Consider the following 17,946-nt stretch of genomic DNA (forward strand, 5'->3'; position numbering starts at 1 on the left):
GCAAATACTCCATAAATATTCCTTACCTTGTTCCCATTGTGACGATGTGTTCTTGTCTATGGGAACATGGTGCAGGTACTGAAAGCTTCAATTGATCCTGAATGGGTAACTAATGTGAGGATCTGTGTGGAGACGTGCTGGACAACTCACGGTAAGAAGCAGACTCAAGCAGAGGAGTGTTTAACTGAGGGAAATAGACAATTACAAGAACGCCACCGACCAATTCTGATATGCCACCTCTATGAACAGAAGGACTGGTGTTAAGGAAAGACAGCAAACCAAGTAGACTCTGCTGCCTCGTTCAAACATCGCACAGCTATTAACTCCACTGTCAATCACTCCTAATAGGGTTTAGTCAAAAGCGGAGATTCTCTCTCTCCCTCTATTTGAGGACAGTTTAGAGCATGAATGACTTTAGCTAAAGTGTACAGCAGCTTTATTTAATAATATTTAGGCTTTTTGTTCTTTAATTACATTTTAAATATATATAATTAAGTCAAAGTATGTTTTGTCATGAGATTCAAAAGCTGAATAAAAAAAAAATAATACAGCAAAATATTTTATAACCTGATATAGGAATAAATCGATCCTGTTAAAATCACTGTTGCAATTCTAATAAAAAAATGAATTTAATTTGCATCATTCTTTAAAATTTCAGGGGTTTATGTATATAAATATATATATATATATATATATATATATATATATATATATATATATATATATATATATATATATATATATATATATATATATATATTAGTGCCGTCAATCGATAAAAAAATGAACTAATTAATCCCACTGTTTGCAATTATTCGCGATTAATCACATTTAAAAGACTGAAACGTAACATCATTGTAAACGCAAGACAAATAACTATTTAAATTCGAAATACAATTGTTTATTAGAATTTTTGTTTTATTTGTAACACAGATTTCTTCATGTAAACAACATATCCACAATAAACCATCAAGATCCTGGCTTGACAGTCAAGTTTATTACAGAAATAAAAACACAGGCATGTTAGTGCCATTTTAATTTCAAAACAATTAATGCCAATGAAGAAAAGAATGATTTTCATGTTGGATTCTAAGTGGACTGCAAAAAGATGCCCAAATACAGGCATTGCAAATATAAATTAAGAAGCATCAAGCGGTACATCAAAGGCACCCACGGGTACGCGTTGTGTCACACCAAAGACTAATTCTTACAGGGACTTTGTTCACACCATCTCTAAACATTTAAACAACTTTGAGGGATACGGACAGTGAAATTGGTGTTGTTTAAGCATTTGTTCTTGTTGCTAGGAAAGGCGTGCGCGCACACAGACACAGATATACACACACAACACGGGCAGGACAGTGCAGCCGGAGCGACTCCCTTCAGATTCAACACACATGACCACGTTCATCAAATTTGCTTAAACTAAGCATTCTAAAGTATTACTGTATTTCACAAGGATTCTGAAACAGCAATGGAAGCAGATGCTTTACAAAAGTTGTGTTTAAGGGGGAAACAAGTCAAACTTAATTTAACATTGTGGGGAATCATCTGAAAGGCAGAGGAATGGGCTGCCTTTGACAGCTCGCGACATCATCTGAGTTTCACTGAGTACATTGACATGGACACTAATACTTCGATTTTAAAATGTTTAAGATAATCTTATTAAGAGTCTACTATGTAAACAGCGATTTTTGATTACATTAAAGGACCACTGAGTCACAAAATGCAGAGGTTTTTCTTTCCGCTTGCCATGCAGTATCATAGTCCATTAAAACAGAAGTCGAAAGATTAAAAATGAAACATACAAAATCAGATGAAACTCTGGAGGAATCGCTGGAGAGGCTAGTAATGCAACATTAAATGTTTTATACTGAAACTTTCCTTCTAAAAGTGCTTCCTTGGTCTTATTCATATTTCTTTGCATGTTGAGCACACTTCGGCTACAACAGGCAAAAACTGCAACTGCGTTAATTTTTTTTACGCGTTAAATATTTCAAATTAATCACATGCCTTAACGCACTAATTTTGACGGCATATATATATTTTGGCAACGTGTTTGGCAGTTTTGTACATGAGTTTGTATGGATGTTTCCCAGTGATGAGTTGCAGGTTGAAGGGCATCCGCTGCGTAAAACATATGCTGGATAAGTTGGCAGTTCACTCCGCTATGTCGACCCCTGATTATTAAAGGGAATAGCTTAAAAGAAATTGAGTATATGAGCAATATCACACTCGTAGCAGTGTGATATGACTGTGTATCGGCACTGGTTGGAGACTAAAACACAACGCATGCCTCCTAACAGTGCCGATATACAGCCACATCGCACGGCTACGAGTGTGATATTGCGTTTATACAACAGTTCGACGGCATAATCGTGTATGTAAAACAGAAAATTAAACATGGAGAGTCTAAAAATCCTTTTGTATGTGGAAATACTTTCAGTATTCAGTATTCAGTATCAATGTCAGAACAGCAGAAACCGTTGCTACTTCACAAACATCACTTTAGAACTAGTATTTGAATGATTCTCTGGTGTAATATCTAAAGTGATGACAAAACAGGCAATTTGCTCACATTTTAAACCTGACGACATTGAATGCCATCAGTCTAGAGACATTTCCCAGTATTTCTCTGTTGCAATCGGGATATTATCACAATAATTAACCCCGAAGCAGCCAAAGCAACGCAAACCCTACTGGATTACGCTATAAATACATCTACAGCACTACAACACAAAAGAAAGAGATTGACTTACAATGTCACTTACCTGCACTGTAAGTACACTACAGGTAAATGTATGTGTTTTTGTTACAGAATTTTCTGGTTTGTTCATTATACAGTGAAATACTTGTTGTTTAACAGATATTTTCTGTAATAAAAAAAATATTGTTATTTATTGTTATGTCAGTTATTGGCTGCATTTTGGTATTATGTTATTTTTCTGTTTTTTAAAGGACATTTTCTGCATTTTCAGAGAGCAACACATAATTTTACATTAATATTTACAGATTATTCATGTAAAAATAGGAAAACAAAAATTCAGTCAAATTGTTTTTAGTACTAATGAAGATCATATGAAGATTAAAGTCAGGTTAATAATGTCAAATAATAGCCTATTGTTTGTAATGCATGCACTGTAAACTATAAAATGTTTATTTTACTACTATATAAATAAATAAATATATATATTTATATATATATATATATATATATATATATATATATATATATATATATATATATATATATATATATATATATATATATATAATTATTATTAGTAAATTAACCATATAATTATTATTAGTAAATTAACCATTGTCTTATTGTTGCATTAAATATCATCTTATGTCACCTGTAAATAAACAATGAGAGTCCAAAAATAACAAAACAATCACAACACATTTACAATGAATTCAAATGCATGACCAACCTGCCCATGAAGTCATCCTTCTTCCCTGCATCTTTGTCCCAAACAGTAATGTCAACAAAACCACCCTGTTCATCATAGAGATGGAAGTCAAACTGCTCTCTCCACTGGGGGTTTAGTGTTTTTGGTATCGTCTGCACGACATAAAATTTGCACATTTGATCAGCATTTTACCTCAAACAAAAGAGCAATTCTCTATAGAACAAGTAACTGGAATACAGCTCATGGCCCATACCTTACTTTTGTACTTTTGATGTCCCAGTCTGAATTTGACATAAGGGTCACTAAGGCCATTGTTGTCCATTGGCTGGAGGTCATGTGCCTCGATGAGACTGATGCTAACAATGCCTCTCCACAGCTGAGATTTTCTGTGAACGTCTGATAACCTCAGACTCTGATGCTGCAATGTGACACAAACAAACATCCAGACACAAACTCGTATCAGGCAACAATCCAACGTAAAGAGAAAGACGGTAAAATGACTCAGGAGATCCGGTGAATGGCAAAGGATGCATTTGTTGCCAAAAATGTGATTTGCGTCAAGTTCAGCAACATGGAACAATTTGGGGGCATTAAAGGTGAGGAAAATATACATACAGAGAATGCACAGCACTGCAAAAAACAGACACAGACAACGAGACAACGGCAAACACAGACAAAAGTATGCCGACGGTATCCTTCCATCTATAAAACCAGAGCGTCCATTAATTTATCATACTGTCAATATTTTAGGACCAGAAAGATTCTTAAATTTATTTGAAATTATCTTATGCTGCATTTTGATCAAAAATAAATTGTAATGTTGTGAACTATTGTCAATTTAATTATTTAATATATTCATATGTATTTTTAAATAAACTGTTATTTAATTATTTGTTATTTAATATTTGTTATTTAAACTATTTTAGCGTACAGTAGTCAACAAGTTTGAAGTGGGTCAAAAGACTTTTCAAAGACAAGAATGGATGTTTTTCAACTGTTTTAGGACAACTTTGATCAAAAGTTTCGATCCACTTCTAATGTTGACTACTGTATATTCAAGTGATGCAAAGCTCAATTTTTAACAGCCATCACTCCAGTCTTCAGTGTCATATTATTCTTTGGAAATCATTGTAATAAAATATTTACCTGTGAGTAACATTTCTTAATGTCATCAATGTTGTAAACAGCTGAGCTGCTTAATTGTTGTGCTATAATAATCCATATTTAAAAAAAAAAAATTTGAAACAGAAATCTTAGCAATGCAACAACATTTCACTGTTACTTTTGATCAAAATGCAATGAATACTTGAAAAACCTTAAAACATATACATGATAACCGACCCCAATCTGATTAAATAAATTACAGTAACCTCTCAAACCACTTCCAAGAATCAATCAACATCCTTTAAAAGCATGAGTCTTACAACATTTTGAGGAACATTCCTTGGTTTGTAACTAATGTAGTAGGAGAAACAGACAATACTGTCTAAAATGTAACTCTTCTTGTTTGTTGAGTGGTTCCATAAAATCAGTGACATATTTGAACTTACACACTAATATACAGATATTCAGTATAATTCAACTCTTATGATTGTATATAATCTGTGATATATACATAAAGTGAGGGGGGAAAGTACAGTATATATATATATATATATATATAAGTATATATGGGGTGGAGGTGATGGTGCGGTGGCGGAGGGGTGTCGCAGACAAAAGTGAGTGGGGCGGCGGGGGTGTTGCGGACGAAAATGAAGAGGGTTAGGGAGTCGCGGAAGAAAGTAAAAATGTACAGCGGACGTGGAAGAGGGCAGTTGAGGAGGGGGATCGGTAAAATGAGGTACAAATTAAGGCACAAATTAAGCCCTGGTCTCGTCTATCGATCTTTATTTTGAATTTTCTATTGGATTGGAGTTAGGTGATGGGCTGTGCCATTTTACAGCTTGATTTCTTTTTTTAAAAGAATTTGAGAGTTTCCTTGGATGTGTTTAGATCACTGGCTTGCTGCAATGTCCACTCTGGTTTCAGCTTCATCATCCTGCTAATGTAGATGTTGGACTGAAGCAGCTGAAGGTAATTTACAATGAAAAAGGGCAGATGGTTGCTAAATAACTGAGAGATTTCAGCTGCTTTCTGGGCTTACACTGAATTTCTACACCTCCCTTTCTCCATGTGTTCAATATTTTTTTTCTTTGTTATTTAATTTCATTACACCTAACTTCATTTGTAAAGTAATTATTATTGCTTTCTTTGCATATATGGATTTCTTTGGGTGTTACCAACATATGAGAAAAAATGGCTATGTGTTGAATACTTCTTTTCCTCGCTGTATTTTCCAATTTTATACTTATTTAATGTAAAGTCTTCTAGTAAAACTATAAAATACACTTTATGCACTTCATTCACATCGTCTTATCAATAGAGCAAATGCAGTCTTCAGCACAGTAAAAGATTTGCCAAACAAACAATTGTAATAGTTATTTCTGTGCTTAATTTGGACTCCTTATTAACATGTTTCCTGTTTAAAATGCATTTCATTAAACTCAGAGCAAACCCGTTTGAAAAAAAATAGCTTTGATGTAAAAGCAGGCAACTAATGACATTCTCTCCTGATATTAATGTGATACACTGACTGTACACAACCTTGTGTAAAATGATTATTTTCTGTGTCTTAACATGAACATTTGAACATGACCTTTGCCTATGATGCTGGACAAAATTAAGTATTCTTATTTGTTAAATTTTATTTACAGCTGTAAAAAACACAATTGAAAAAAAAGAAAGTGGAAACATACTGGGACCCTTGCTAAATATGAGCAAAGGCGGCAGTGAAAAAAAAAAAAAAGATTCTAGGGACACAATATCTTTTGTACCCATAACCCATTCTATTGACAGTACATTTGGAATAACATATCCTCTTTTAGGCTGATTCATAACACTTCCACCTGAGCGCGGTTTCTGAATTATTTCCGTGATAGCAGATGTCACAAATCTCTAGGGTCATACAGTAACAAAATACATGTGATGGCATTAAGTATTTAAAATATAAAATATAAGTACCTGTAGTTCATTAAAATTACATTTTAAATACGTGGTCATCAAACTGTAGTTGCATCTGAAAAGTACTTTGAATTTTAATATCATTGATTAATTTAATAATTAATAAACGTGGGGATTTTAACCAATAATGGGAAATTAATTTTGTATTTTGTAATCTGTAGTGAAATACTTTTTTTAAAGTAACCATCCTAGCCCTGCAAATCAGGGTTATGAATGGGTATTCTTTTTAGTCATTGACCGAACTTCTAAAGACCATCGAGTCTCCCACTAAGCACAGGCATTCGTCACGCCACAAGTCTGCCACCGTGTGGCCAACTTCAAGAACTGTTCTACCAGTTCTACCAATGAGCATTGAATATTGAACTTCACATAGTGCAAAGGATATATATTTTTTATTATTCTCAAATTACACCCCGTTCAAATTACACCAGAATTACCGACTGCTACCATGTTTTTATTCTGAAATTTATTCCCACGCTGCAAGAAATCTGGTCGGGTCCCTTGGCTCCTTTGGGAATGCAGACCTCTACCTCAGTGCACAGCCACCGGTCCTCATTGAGCTCCTTTGTCTTATCAATGACTGTCCACAAACCAACAGCAGAGTGCTTCTGCTTTTCACCTGTTGAGTTGATTAAAACTTTTCCCAATGAATCAGGGTAATCTGTTAAGAGTGTATCCTGACCTGTCTGCTTGTGACTTGTTGTCTTTGTGTGTTGACTGCCTGTACAACTAAATTGTATAAAATAGTTTGAAAGCAAATTACACCTAAGGGAGATGACCTTAATGGTTTTTTACTTTCAATAATTCCAACTTTGAATGTTAGAATGTTCTAAATGAATAGGGCATGGGGGATAACTTGGAATAGAACACAGCCAGGAAGTATGCTTCTAAAGACAGCTCCACAGCTATAGTTGCAGGTGCTCAAGTTTGCGACGCAGTTTGCGAATGGTCGTTGGAGCGACGGATTTGGGAAATGGCAAACCAACAAACTATGCTTGTAACAACGGAACTTGCGACCTTAGTTGGCTAACGATGGTTTTGGGAAATATACCCCTGGTCTTATCTGGTCTTCATGAGCATGGAACATTCAACTTTTCATTTGCCCTTTTTCCTCTAATTAAGGTGTTTTTGGTTTAACTTAAGAGAATAAATTCTGAGGTTTTTTTTGTTTGTTTTTTTTTCCCCTAAAATAATCAGCTTCGACTATTAGGAATTGTATAGAACTTTGGATTTTCCCATAGACTGTGACAGTTTGCAATGGGTATGAATAATTTTGGACATGCCACTTTTTGTTCAAATGAAAATAAAAGCTGAGATTTCCTTTTTTCCACAGGGATACCTCTTGTACATCATCTTATTATCTTTTGGGAGAGCCTGTGTCATTTCCAGTCAAAAAAAAGTATTTAAATAAAAAGAATAAAAGTAACTTTATGTCAGAATTTTCCAAGGGTATGAATAATTTCATGCTTGACTGTATGGTGCTGTGTTTGCAATTGTTATTTCATTGAAAACTGTTTGTTTTGTTGTCAAAATAAAGCAAAAGGTTCAACAATAAAGACATTTCCAAAGCCTTATTTGCTCATATTTACCAAGTGTTCCAATATTAATGGAAGCCACTGTACAGAAGAATCAAGAAGTAGTATATGTAAGAACCAATAAATCAGAATTTTAACTAAATCTGTGTAATGAATATTGTTTTTACATGTATTTCAGGGTGGAGTTTTCTTGAAATTCATATTCCAGATCAGAAGTCTTAATTTTGGAGATGTATCAATTACAAATCCCACTTGCATCTACGGACCGCATCATTTACAGTATTTGAGAAATGAAAGAGATATAGGGAGTATAAATAGAAGAAAGACCCAAGTGTGCTCCGCGAGCAGTGTAAAAGTAGTTATCGCTGCACTGTTACAGTATTCCCGAATCCCAGTCAACATGGCCCACTTTGAGCTTCAAAGACTTGGGTGGAGAAAGCTTTTCAGCAGGACGTCCTTCTCCACAAGCTGGAGAGCCACTTTTATGTTTCTGGGCCTCTCTGAAAGCTGGGTTCCAACATTAGTCCAAACAAAACAGGAGTTGCTTGACCTCTGCTGGGAACATGCGGCTGAGAGCTGTGCTTTTTGTTCTCTTGAGTAGCGCAAATCAATGCAACTAGGTTGTGGGTTAGAAATGCCTTAAACTGGGACTCCACTTGAAGATCACAAATTACCACTGAAACTAGGACTTCCACTTATAGTTGACAACAAAAAAGGTCTGCTTTACACACACACATGCATGAACCAGAGACGAAGAGAGTAGTATGCTATTCCCATCCCAGACCAACATGCCACCTTCATACAACACTATCCACTAACAACACAACTGAGAAAAGAATATGCAAATAAAAGAAAAGTATAAAATAGCATTTATGTAAAGATGAATAGTGAGATTGATAAGAAAAAAAAGGATTAATTTGGTCTTTTTTGAGAGTTTGTTTAAATATGTAATCATAAAATATGTTAGTTTAGCATTATTTATACCAGAGAATATACAGGAATCAGAGTTAAACTCAGTACCTTTTAAGACCTTTTTTAAGCCTCTTTCTATACATTTTAAGACTGTATAACCGCTTTTCAAACAGAAACACTGGCGAGATTTTAACTTACAGTATATTTATTAAATATGAAAGTAAGAAATTAATCCAAAACTAAAAAAATCTATTAAATCTAGCTAATTCAGCAGGTTGGCACCTATTCACCTTATTCATCATGTACAAGCGGGCACAGCCATTTGAATGTTTTTGGCTCGAGACTTCCGGTCTCATTCACTTCCATTCATTTTTAGATGTTAAAAACAGCTTGTTATGCTGCCTATTGTTGAAAACTAATATTTTCTTATTATGTTATTCTACTTGGTCTTTATAGTCATGCAAACACTTGTTTGTAGAGCAAGTAGTTTGACCGTTTTCTGCCATTTAGCATTCCTAGTAATTTCTCCCATCTGAAGTTCTAAAGCAATCACAAAAACGAGCGCACTTCCGCATTGAAGAATAAGGTCAATAGAACAGCAGAAATAATGGTGTTGCAGTAAACACAGCAGCATGATGTCAGTAGGATTTAATAAATTTCATAAACTACGCAGCATCCTGATATTCGCAGATTTAATTCAGGCAAACGTTAGCATACAACCATACATTGCATAATCAAAAATGATATGAAATGTAATACCTTGCAAAATAGCATTTAAGACTTTTTAATACTTATTAAGAGCCTTAAATTTCTCTACATTGATGTAACAATTAATTACTTGTTAGGGCCCTGCAGACACCTTGTATACATATTTATTATTATTATTATTATTATTATTATTATTATTATTATTATTATTATGCATTTAGGAATTTTACCATTTTATTTAATTCGTTGCCAAAGGAAACATATGTTTAGTGTTTTTTATTATAAAAAATACATTTTATATCAGTTTTATTACAATTAACATAAATTTTAATGGTTTAATTTTTTAAATAGATATGACCCTATATCAAATACGAAACAATAATGTTTATTTGAATGTAGAAACACAAAAAGTAATCATATTTTAAATAATTATTGTATAAAGAAATGAAAATGATTAGCATAGCCGCACCATTTTAAATATAGATAAAATAAAACAAAACAAATGATGCATTGAAAATACATCAGAAAACAACAGTAAATAAAATAAAAATGTTTTAAATAAGGCAAAAATAGACATATTCTAAGGTGAAAGAGATGTAATAATAAGGACTGCACAATATATCGGTTCAGCATCAAGATCGCAATGTGATCATTCACAATAGAAACGTTGCGAGTATATGCAATGTTGAGTCTGGATTATAATTGATCATTTTGCAAGTGTTTTTGAGTCCTTTGACTGTGTGAAAGTATTTAAGGCATTCAGGCATAAGAAAATTTATCATTTGTAACTTAGAAAAATTAATAACGATCAATTTTATTAAATTATTCATAAAGCGAAGACTATGCAATATTATTTCACATTTCATTATTCAATTACTGTATACCTGAATACATTTCGACTCTTTAGAAAACATTGAATTGTTGTTTATTTAATTCGCATATTTTTTATGAATTTATCTATGCTTGTAGATTGTTTGTTAAATGTTATGCACCCCTATGAAATCATGTCAATCAATGTAAAATTATAAATTCTTTCCAAACTGTTTTTCAACTCATCTAGAGAAGTAGTATTCTCATTGAGTACACAATAAAAAACACTGCAATGTGTAACTTTTTCAGCCCTATTAATCAATAAAATCGTTAAAAAAATATTAAATAAAATAATGTGCAAGGTTCACTAGACTAATTAAAATAAAATAAAATAAAATAAAACAAATGTATGAAATCATGCAAAGTATAGACCATTTTGACGGATGTAAACAAAAACAGTGGTCCCAACATATTTCCTGTTTTACATTTCTATATCTTCCGGGAATCCAAAATGAGCCGCATATTAATAAATTATGGTATGATAGCTGTTTTAACATTACGTTGTGATTGAATTGACTCGTGTTACAGTTATGAAATAGTTTGATAACAAGCAGGAAATTTTTATGGGCCAGTGACATGACCACATTAAAATAGTCTATATAATTTTTTTCTTGTACATTAAGATAGGAAGATGTGTTTGTGTGTACATAGCTTTCAGTTTATGTTTCGTTTAATCCAATCTATAATCACCACATTTTTTGTAAGTGGTTTATTTGATCACACTCTGTACATTTTCCACCAATAAAGTGCATGATCTCCTCACAGGACACTGCAGCACATGCACCGTGCTCTCGATGCAATATGAAGATGACGACAACAAAGATATCTTTATTTTCTCAGTCAGCTGCTGCAATACACAAAGGAAACTGTCGGCCTTCAATCTGGATCTGAATCAAAAACATTTTTTATTGCTAATTTGAGCAAACCGTGACCCAAAAGTGCCCTTTCTAAATTGAACACCAGATGGCAGCGTTTTGTACCATGCATATTGCAGCATATAGAAAATAAAGTCAGCAAAAGCCGATTGTACAACCGAGACAAAACAGGTAAGTGAGGGTTAAACTAAAGGAAAAAAGTCCCCTTTGAGTCTGAGCAGAGCATTGCAGAAGGCAGGGATCAGTACATGCTGTTATTACCTTACTGGATCGTTTCCAGCTCCTTCTCATAAGCATGGTCTGTGAATGAGACAAAGCATTATAAAGCCACCCCTTGCCTTCTTTAACAGGGTGTTGGAGGTGAACCTGACATCCTGTCTGAATACACTTCAGAAGAGTCAAGGGGTCATAAGGAGGCAGCCCGGGGAAGCTATGGTTGGGGGTGGGCAGCCATTATAAACTAATAAAACTACTAAATCAAACACACTCGAACAAAGAAAAAAAATTGTCATTCAAAGCTTTGTTAGGTCACCAACACAAAGATACACACACAATTCACATTCACACACACATACAGGTATCTCTATAGATATTATGCCAGCTAAGTTCTTAAAATGTTCCCTTAACGTCCCCGTTAGCTTATATAACAGTCTAAATGTGTAGACATTTTGTTTTGTTTATTAATATCTATAGACTTTTTTCATTAAAATAACTTTATTCAAAATATATTCTGTTATATTCAATATACAACCTATATTTTCATAATGATCCAGTTTCATATATTATTAACGTTCTCAGGAATTTATTCAAAACATTATTAGAATATTCCATCTGGTTATACTTTATTTTGATGGTCCGTTTGTTGAATTTAAGTTACATTGCATCTACATGCCAACTAGTTCTTATTGGATTATATGTAGATTGTTAGGTTGGGGTTAGGGTTGGGGTTGGGATTAGGGTTAGTGCAAATTGACATTACAAAGTTTCTTATAGTCAGTTAAATGTCTGGTAAAGGAGCAGTATCAAAAGATATTAAGCAGACAGTCTACCAATACTCAAATGGACCATCAAAATAAAGTGTTACCTTCCATTCACATTATATAATTGTTCTATAAATGTTTCTCTAATGTTCTCAAAAAGCTATAAAAATGTTACTTTAGAGGGCTCCATTTAAAACTTCCCATTATTAGTTTTGTTGTTGTCGTTGCTGTTATAATTTAGAAATGTTTTTATTAAATAAAAATAACATGTGATATAGAACTAAAAGTTTAATTTCAATTAACTATGCATTGTCATTTGTATAAACATTTAGTATAAATGATTATTGAGTAATTAAGTTACTATTAGACAAAGTACAGTAATTTAAAGTAATGTAAATAAAGTTTTAGTAATTTAGTAATTTTAGTAATTTAGTAATTTATACCACAATAATTATGCAATTAGGAATTAGTAACATTAACATTAATTAATTATTTTTAAGTAACTTACCCAACACTGCCTACAACTGTTAAAAAAAGTATTGTTGCTTTTGCATCCTCCTTCACATAGTGAATTTGTGCAAATGTATATTATACAAAAAAATATTCACTGGATTTTTAAGGTGAGTGGCTGCAAACAATAAAAAAAAGTAATGTTCAACTTAATTTCTTTGTTTAAATTCAGCCCAAATAAATTTTTGCCACCGATTACCTCAGCGCAAATACCTTATCATACACTATTGAAAAAAATATTCATTTGATTTACTTTTTTTGTAAATCAAATTAATATTTTTTTCAATAGTGTATGATAAGGTATTTGTGCTGATATTCCTCTCCACACTTTTTCCATTATCATATTTAGATCGGTACTGAGGGTAATCAAGTGTATGGTCACAGATGGTATAGTACATAATAGATGGTGGTCTTGAATGTTCATAACCACATTGACCAAGGATTGAGGATATTCTTCTACAGAACATAAAACCACATTATTTACACTGTAAAGTCACTATGTCCTTGTTAAACATGCTGAACAATAATTGCTTTTTTATCCCAAATAATAGCGTGATGTATGAGCGCATAAAATGTAAAGTAAAGAGAGGCTGCATTTGTTAGGACACTTTAGCAGGCCAACAGATTTCTGGACTCATTTTCCTCTCATTGAAATTCTGTCGGCCAATGCCGGGCGTATTCTCTAGACAATAGATATCTTTCTCAAGTATGCAATAGAAGCACTTTCCAGGTCAGACACTGTCTCATGCAGCTCAGAGAGCTCATTTGTAGTTTTCTGTACTGCGGTCAGATGGGTGGAATAGTGGAGTATTTAGAGACAAACCATTTATAACTCTTTACAAAAACATGGACCAACTGCAAAAATAAATAGTTTGGTTCAAACTATTGGAAGATGGAAGATTTTAAAATAATTTGAAAGAAAATGCATAGTGATTATTACAGTTTAAAATACCTCTTTTCTATTAAATTATATTTAACCTTTTATTTATTCATTAGATGACGATGAATTAAAAAAAATTATCCAATATTCTATGAGTTTTGGTGCTCAAGATACATTTCTGAAAATGACAGATTTTTTATCAATTGATTTGATTGATTGATTGATTGATTGATTGATTGATTGATTGATTGATTGATTGATTGAAACTAAATAAGTATAAAGCTGCGGTCACACTAGAGTTTGTGTGTGCGAAATTCTGTCGTGTGGCGCTGCGAAAAGGGGCAGGATTAAACAAGATGATTAGACGTTAATAAAGCAAGTGATTGCTTCATGTTTTAAATTTCTGTCCAGAAAGGTCATGTTTTGATCCTCGATTGGTCTCATGCAGTCAAGTGATGTGATTTTATAGGTCAGAGTTCACCAAGCTTGAACTTTGCACTGCAGCAACATGCGAAACTTAACCCATGACTCTGCGTTTCCGGTCTGACGCATTCGCGTGAATAGTGAATATGAATGGAAGTCCATGAGAGGAAAAGCCCAATGTGACCGCAGCTTTACACTTTTCATCAGATTATCCCTATCACGCAGACAAAACTTAAATTTCTAATGCCTTTGCAGACTTGCAAAGACTGATCTTAAATATATCATTGCCTTTGTCTCAAGATGGACACCGTTAATAATTTTAAGTCACTTTCATAAAATTACTAATTGAGCTATGGCCTAATTTTGGTTTAGTCTAAGCCCTGTCTGTGAAACCAGGCCTTAATGTTTCCATGCTGAAAAAGGTATTCTCCAAAAAAAAAAAAAAGAAAGAAAACTAAATAACAAAATCCAAACTGATGCCAAACAGTGATAAATTATTATCTCTTTTTTAGATTACAATTTCAAAAGATAGGAAAAAAAATAAATAAATAAATAAAAGGCAGAGTGCTTGTAAATCTCGTCCATAAATTTCCATGACGTTCCATAGACAAATTTGTATAACTGTTCTTAAAAACCATTTTTCACATGTAAACAACAATTTATTACAGCAAAGTTAAAATAGAAAAACATTTTCAACCATTTAATATCCCAGCATTGAAAATAACAGTTTTTTTAATTCCCTGATACACTGTACACGAAAAAACTGTAAACTGACGTTTGCTGTTTGTTCAAACTACTTGTTTAATATGAGCTGAACCAACATTGTTTATGTTCAATTAACTAAAACTTAAATGTTAATTTAATTCCTTTATGTTCTCTAAACACAAATATTTTTACAGCAATTAGTTACCCTAAAAAGTGATTAGCACAACAAGTTTATTTTACTTTTTCAAAAGTCAGTAAACCCATTGGCTTAACTTTTATAATAATGCATAGTTTGTTTCCTTAATAATTATGTTTACTTTTTTAAAGTAAAGTCAACTAATCTTTTTTAACAGTGTTTTTTCTTGGTTTACTTGGCTGTGGAAACTAAAAGATATAAGACATAAATCCTGTATCTGAAAGCAAGAAACCACAGGAATTGTTTGTAGTCTCCATAATATCTGATCCTGCGACATCATATCTCATCACAGCACACACCTGCAGCTCATACTCTCAGCTCAAACACATCAGCTACAGAAGCACAGAGAGATGAAAAATAAAAAAACTCACAGCTTCCCTGAAATCCCCCTCTTTTGGAATTAGTGTGACCGCCAGCTCCAGTGAACCCAGGTCCTGTTTGGGATAGTGGGGATCTTTGAGGTCAAGGGTTACATCCAGAGTCCTAAAATGGCACAGAGGAAATCTACAATATTAATAACCAAATGCTTGCCTGGATCAATGATTATTTGTAAACTATAAAAACTATACTATTACAATCTACTAAAACTTCTATGTTAAGAAGTTCTAGAAAGTTCTAGATTTTAAAAGTGCTATAGAAATAAATATGAATTGAATTAATTGAATTGTTTCATACTTTCAGCCTGATCTCAAGAGAATATGTAATGTGTATCGTGGCTGATTCATACAAATTCAAACTATTTCATTCTTATTAAAACTTAAAATTTGTATTTTTCAAAATAAGGCATGTCCCCTACACTGTCCGTAGCCCTACCCCTCATTTGGGGCATTAGCAAATCATACTATCATGATTGTCATACTTTTAAATTAGTTTTTTAGTATATATTAACATTTTCCGTTTCACAGTTTTGTTAAAATTGTAACTGTAACTGTAATTGTAACTAAAAATAGTGTTAATAATTGATTTTCTTGTAAAGAAGGAACATTATCTTTACTAATTTTATTATTCAGATTCTATTATAGTTTACATTCAATTCGATTCAATTGCAATGTTTAATATGTATTTTAACCCCTATAATGGACATCAGGCCATGTTTTTTTATGGGTCCTGAGCATTTCATCTAATTTAAAGACTGCAGTCCATGACAGTGGACGATTGTCTTCCAATCAAATAGTGGTAAGGTTCTGCATGTTGTAATTTGAAAATTAATCCACTGCACTAAAAAGCAGCCTGGCATCATTTCACTCCAGACACAGATATAAGCTACATTTACAATGTTTTTATTAGGAGTTATTGATACGTTCACCCAAAATTTCATAGATTGTATGTGAAAAAAAAGAGTCATTCCACTTCATAATTAAAGTTCGGAATATTTTGTAACATCGCAAGCTTTAAAACCAAGGTTTTTTTTTTCAAATATGTCTGTTCATTAGAATGTAAAATGGGTTCAAGATCTGTTACTGAAATTAAATCTCTAATAACGCTGACTGAATTTTTTAAATATAAAATAAAAGACTTTATCGATGGACTGATTCATTGCTGAAACAATCTCATTTGCAGAATATTAAGACCTTGAAGTTCTTAAACATACAGCAGATGGAAATATCTCAGATTTGAAGATTATGTGGAGTAATGAGGAAGATAATGATAAAGTTTGTTATAAATTATATTATGTCATCGTTTGCTCATTCTTTACTTGATCTGTTTGATTTTTTTCTGAAGAAAATATATATTTTAAAGAAAACGGAAAACCTGTAACCATTGACTTCCATCGAATTAGCTTTTTTTACCATGGAAGTCCGTGTCTACAGGTTTCTTTTGTGTTCAACAGAACAAAGAAACTCATTAAGTTTAAACCACATTAAGGAGAGTAAATGATAAAGTAATTTTCCTTTTTTCAGTAGTCTATCACACTAACACTAAACACTAGAGGGCAGCAGAGTCTAAAAAAATAAAGTCTATTTGCTCTTGAGATTGTGCTTCAGATGTGTCATAAAGCATCAGAGGACCTTTGGTGTTCCAGGGACTCTAAATAGAGATATGCAGATCCCATAAAGTCATCCTGCAGCCCGAAGTCATAGTCAAAGACCTGCAGAGGAAAGAAAACACCTCACAGTAAAACATGTACTAATAATAGCAATATTAGTAGTAACAGTAATAACAATCACTATAAATATAGTAATTCTTCACAATCTCTGGGTCAGTCACTATTGCAATCATTATATTGTGACTGATTACTAATGACAGCAGAATGTTTTAATTTCAATTTATTTCACAACACGGGAGTGTGCATTAATCAACATTGCTCAAGAACGTAAATGTACCCAAATTCATTGGTCGTCCATTTGACAGAATGCTAAAAGCCTACATCAATAGCAATACAAATTCAATCTTTAAACAACCTGAAATGGACAAAAAAAAACTACAACTACTACAGTAGCAAAAGCTCAGTGTTCGCAATGTTGATTATTAAGAAGTGAAGATTATTAAGATTCTGAATTAAATTATACACAATCTCTAACAGATTGTAGTATCAAGTTCCATGCTTGAAAAGAAAAACAGGGTTGTTATTCTATATATATTTCAAATTTCACTATAGGTCTTATGGGTTAATACAAATTTATGACAGCCTTTAAACATTTTAGTCTGTTTCAGTTCAGGCCTAAATAACATTTCATTAGACAATAGAATTACAGTAAAAAAAAAAAAATCTAATTCTGTCCATTTTATTATGTAATTCAAACAATAGTTTACTGATGTGATGGTATGCAGATGGTATGCAGATGGTATGCAGTACAAAAGTTGCTGTACAGAACTGCTGTAAAATGCATTATTACGGTTTGAGGTTTTTTTTCTGCTATCCACACCGAACCGTG

General features: G+C 32.9%; 1 protein-coding gene across 5 annotated transcripts in view; it reads right to left on the reverse strand.

The window, feature by feature from the left end:
- The window catches only part of mctp1a (multiple C2 domains, transmembrane 1a), a 257,558-nt gene that overhangs the window by 134,668 nt on the left and 104,944 nt on the right, over window positions 1–17,946 (reverse strand). For 3 of the 5 annotated variants that reach the window (XM_087254124.1, XM_087254123.1, XM_087254126.1), the window contains exons 4-8: window positions 17,080–17,159; window positions 15,442–15,553; window positions 11,638–11,676; window positions 3,670–3,834; window positions 3,438–3,568 (exon numbers count right to left, since the gene is read on the reverse strand). In XM_087254124.1, the coding sequence (XP_087110250.1) occupies window positions 3,438–3,568; window positions 3,670–3,834; window positions 11,638–11,676; window positions 15,442–15,553; window positions 17,080–17,159 (527 nt within the window). The remainder of the gene's footprint in view (window positions 1–3,437; window positions 3,569–3,669; window positions 3,835–11,637; window positions 11,677–15,441; window positions 15,554–17,079; window positions 17,160–17,946) is intronic. The other 2 variants (XM_087254125.1, XM_087254127.1) reach the window with 1 other exon arrangement.

The sequence above is a fragment of the Danio rerio genome, chromosome 5 (genome assembly GCF_052040795.2).
Source record: "Danio rerio strain M-AB ecotype USA chromosome 5, GRCz13ab, whole genome shotgun sequence".
In the NCBI taxonomy this organism is placed as follows: Eukaryota; Metazoa; Chordata; class Actinopteri; order Cypriniformes; family Danionidae; genus Danio; species Danio rerio.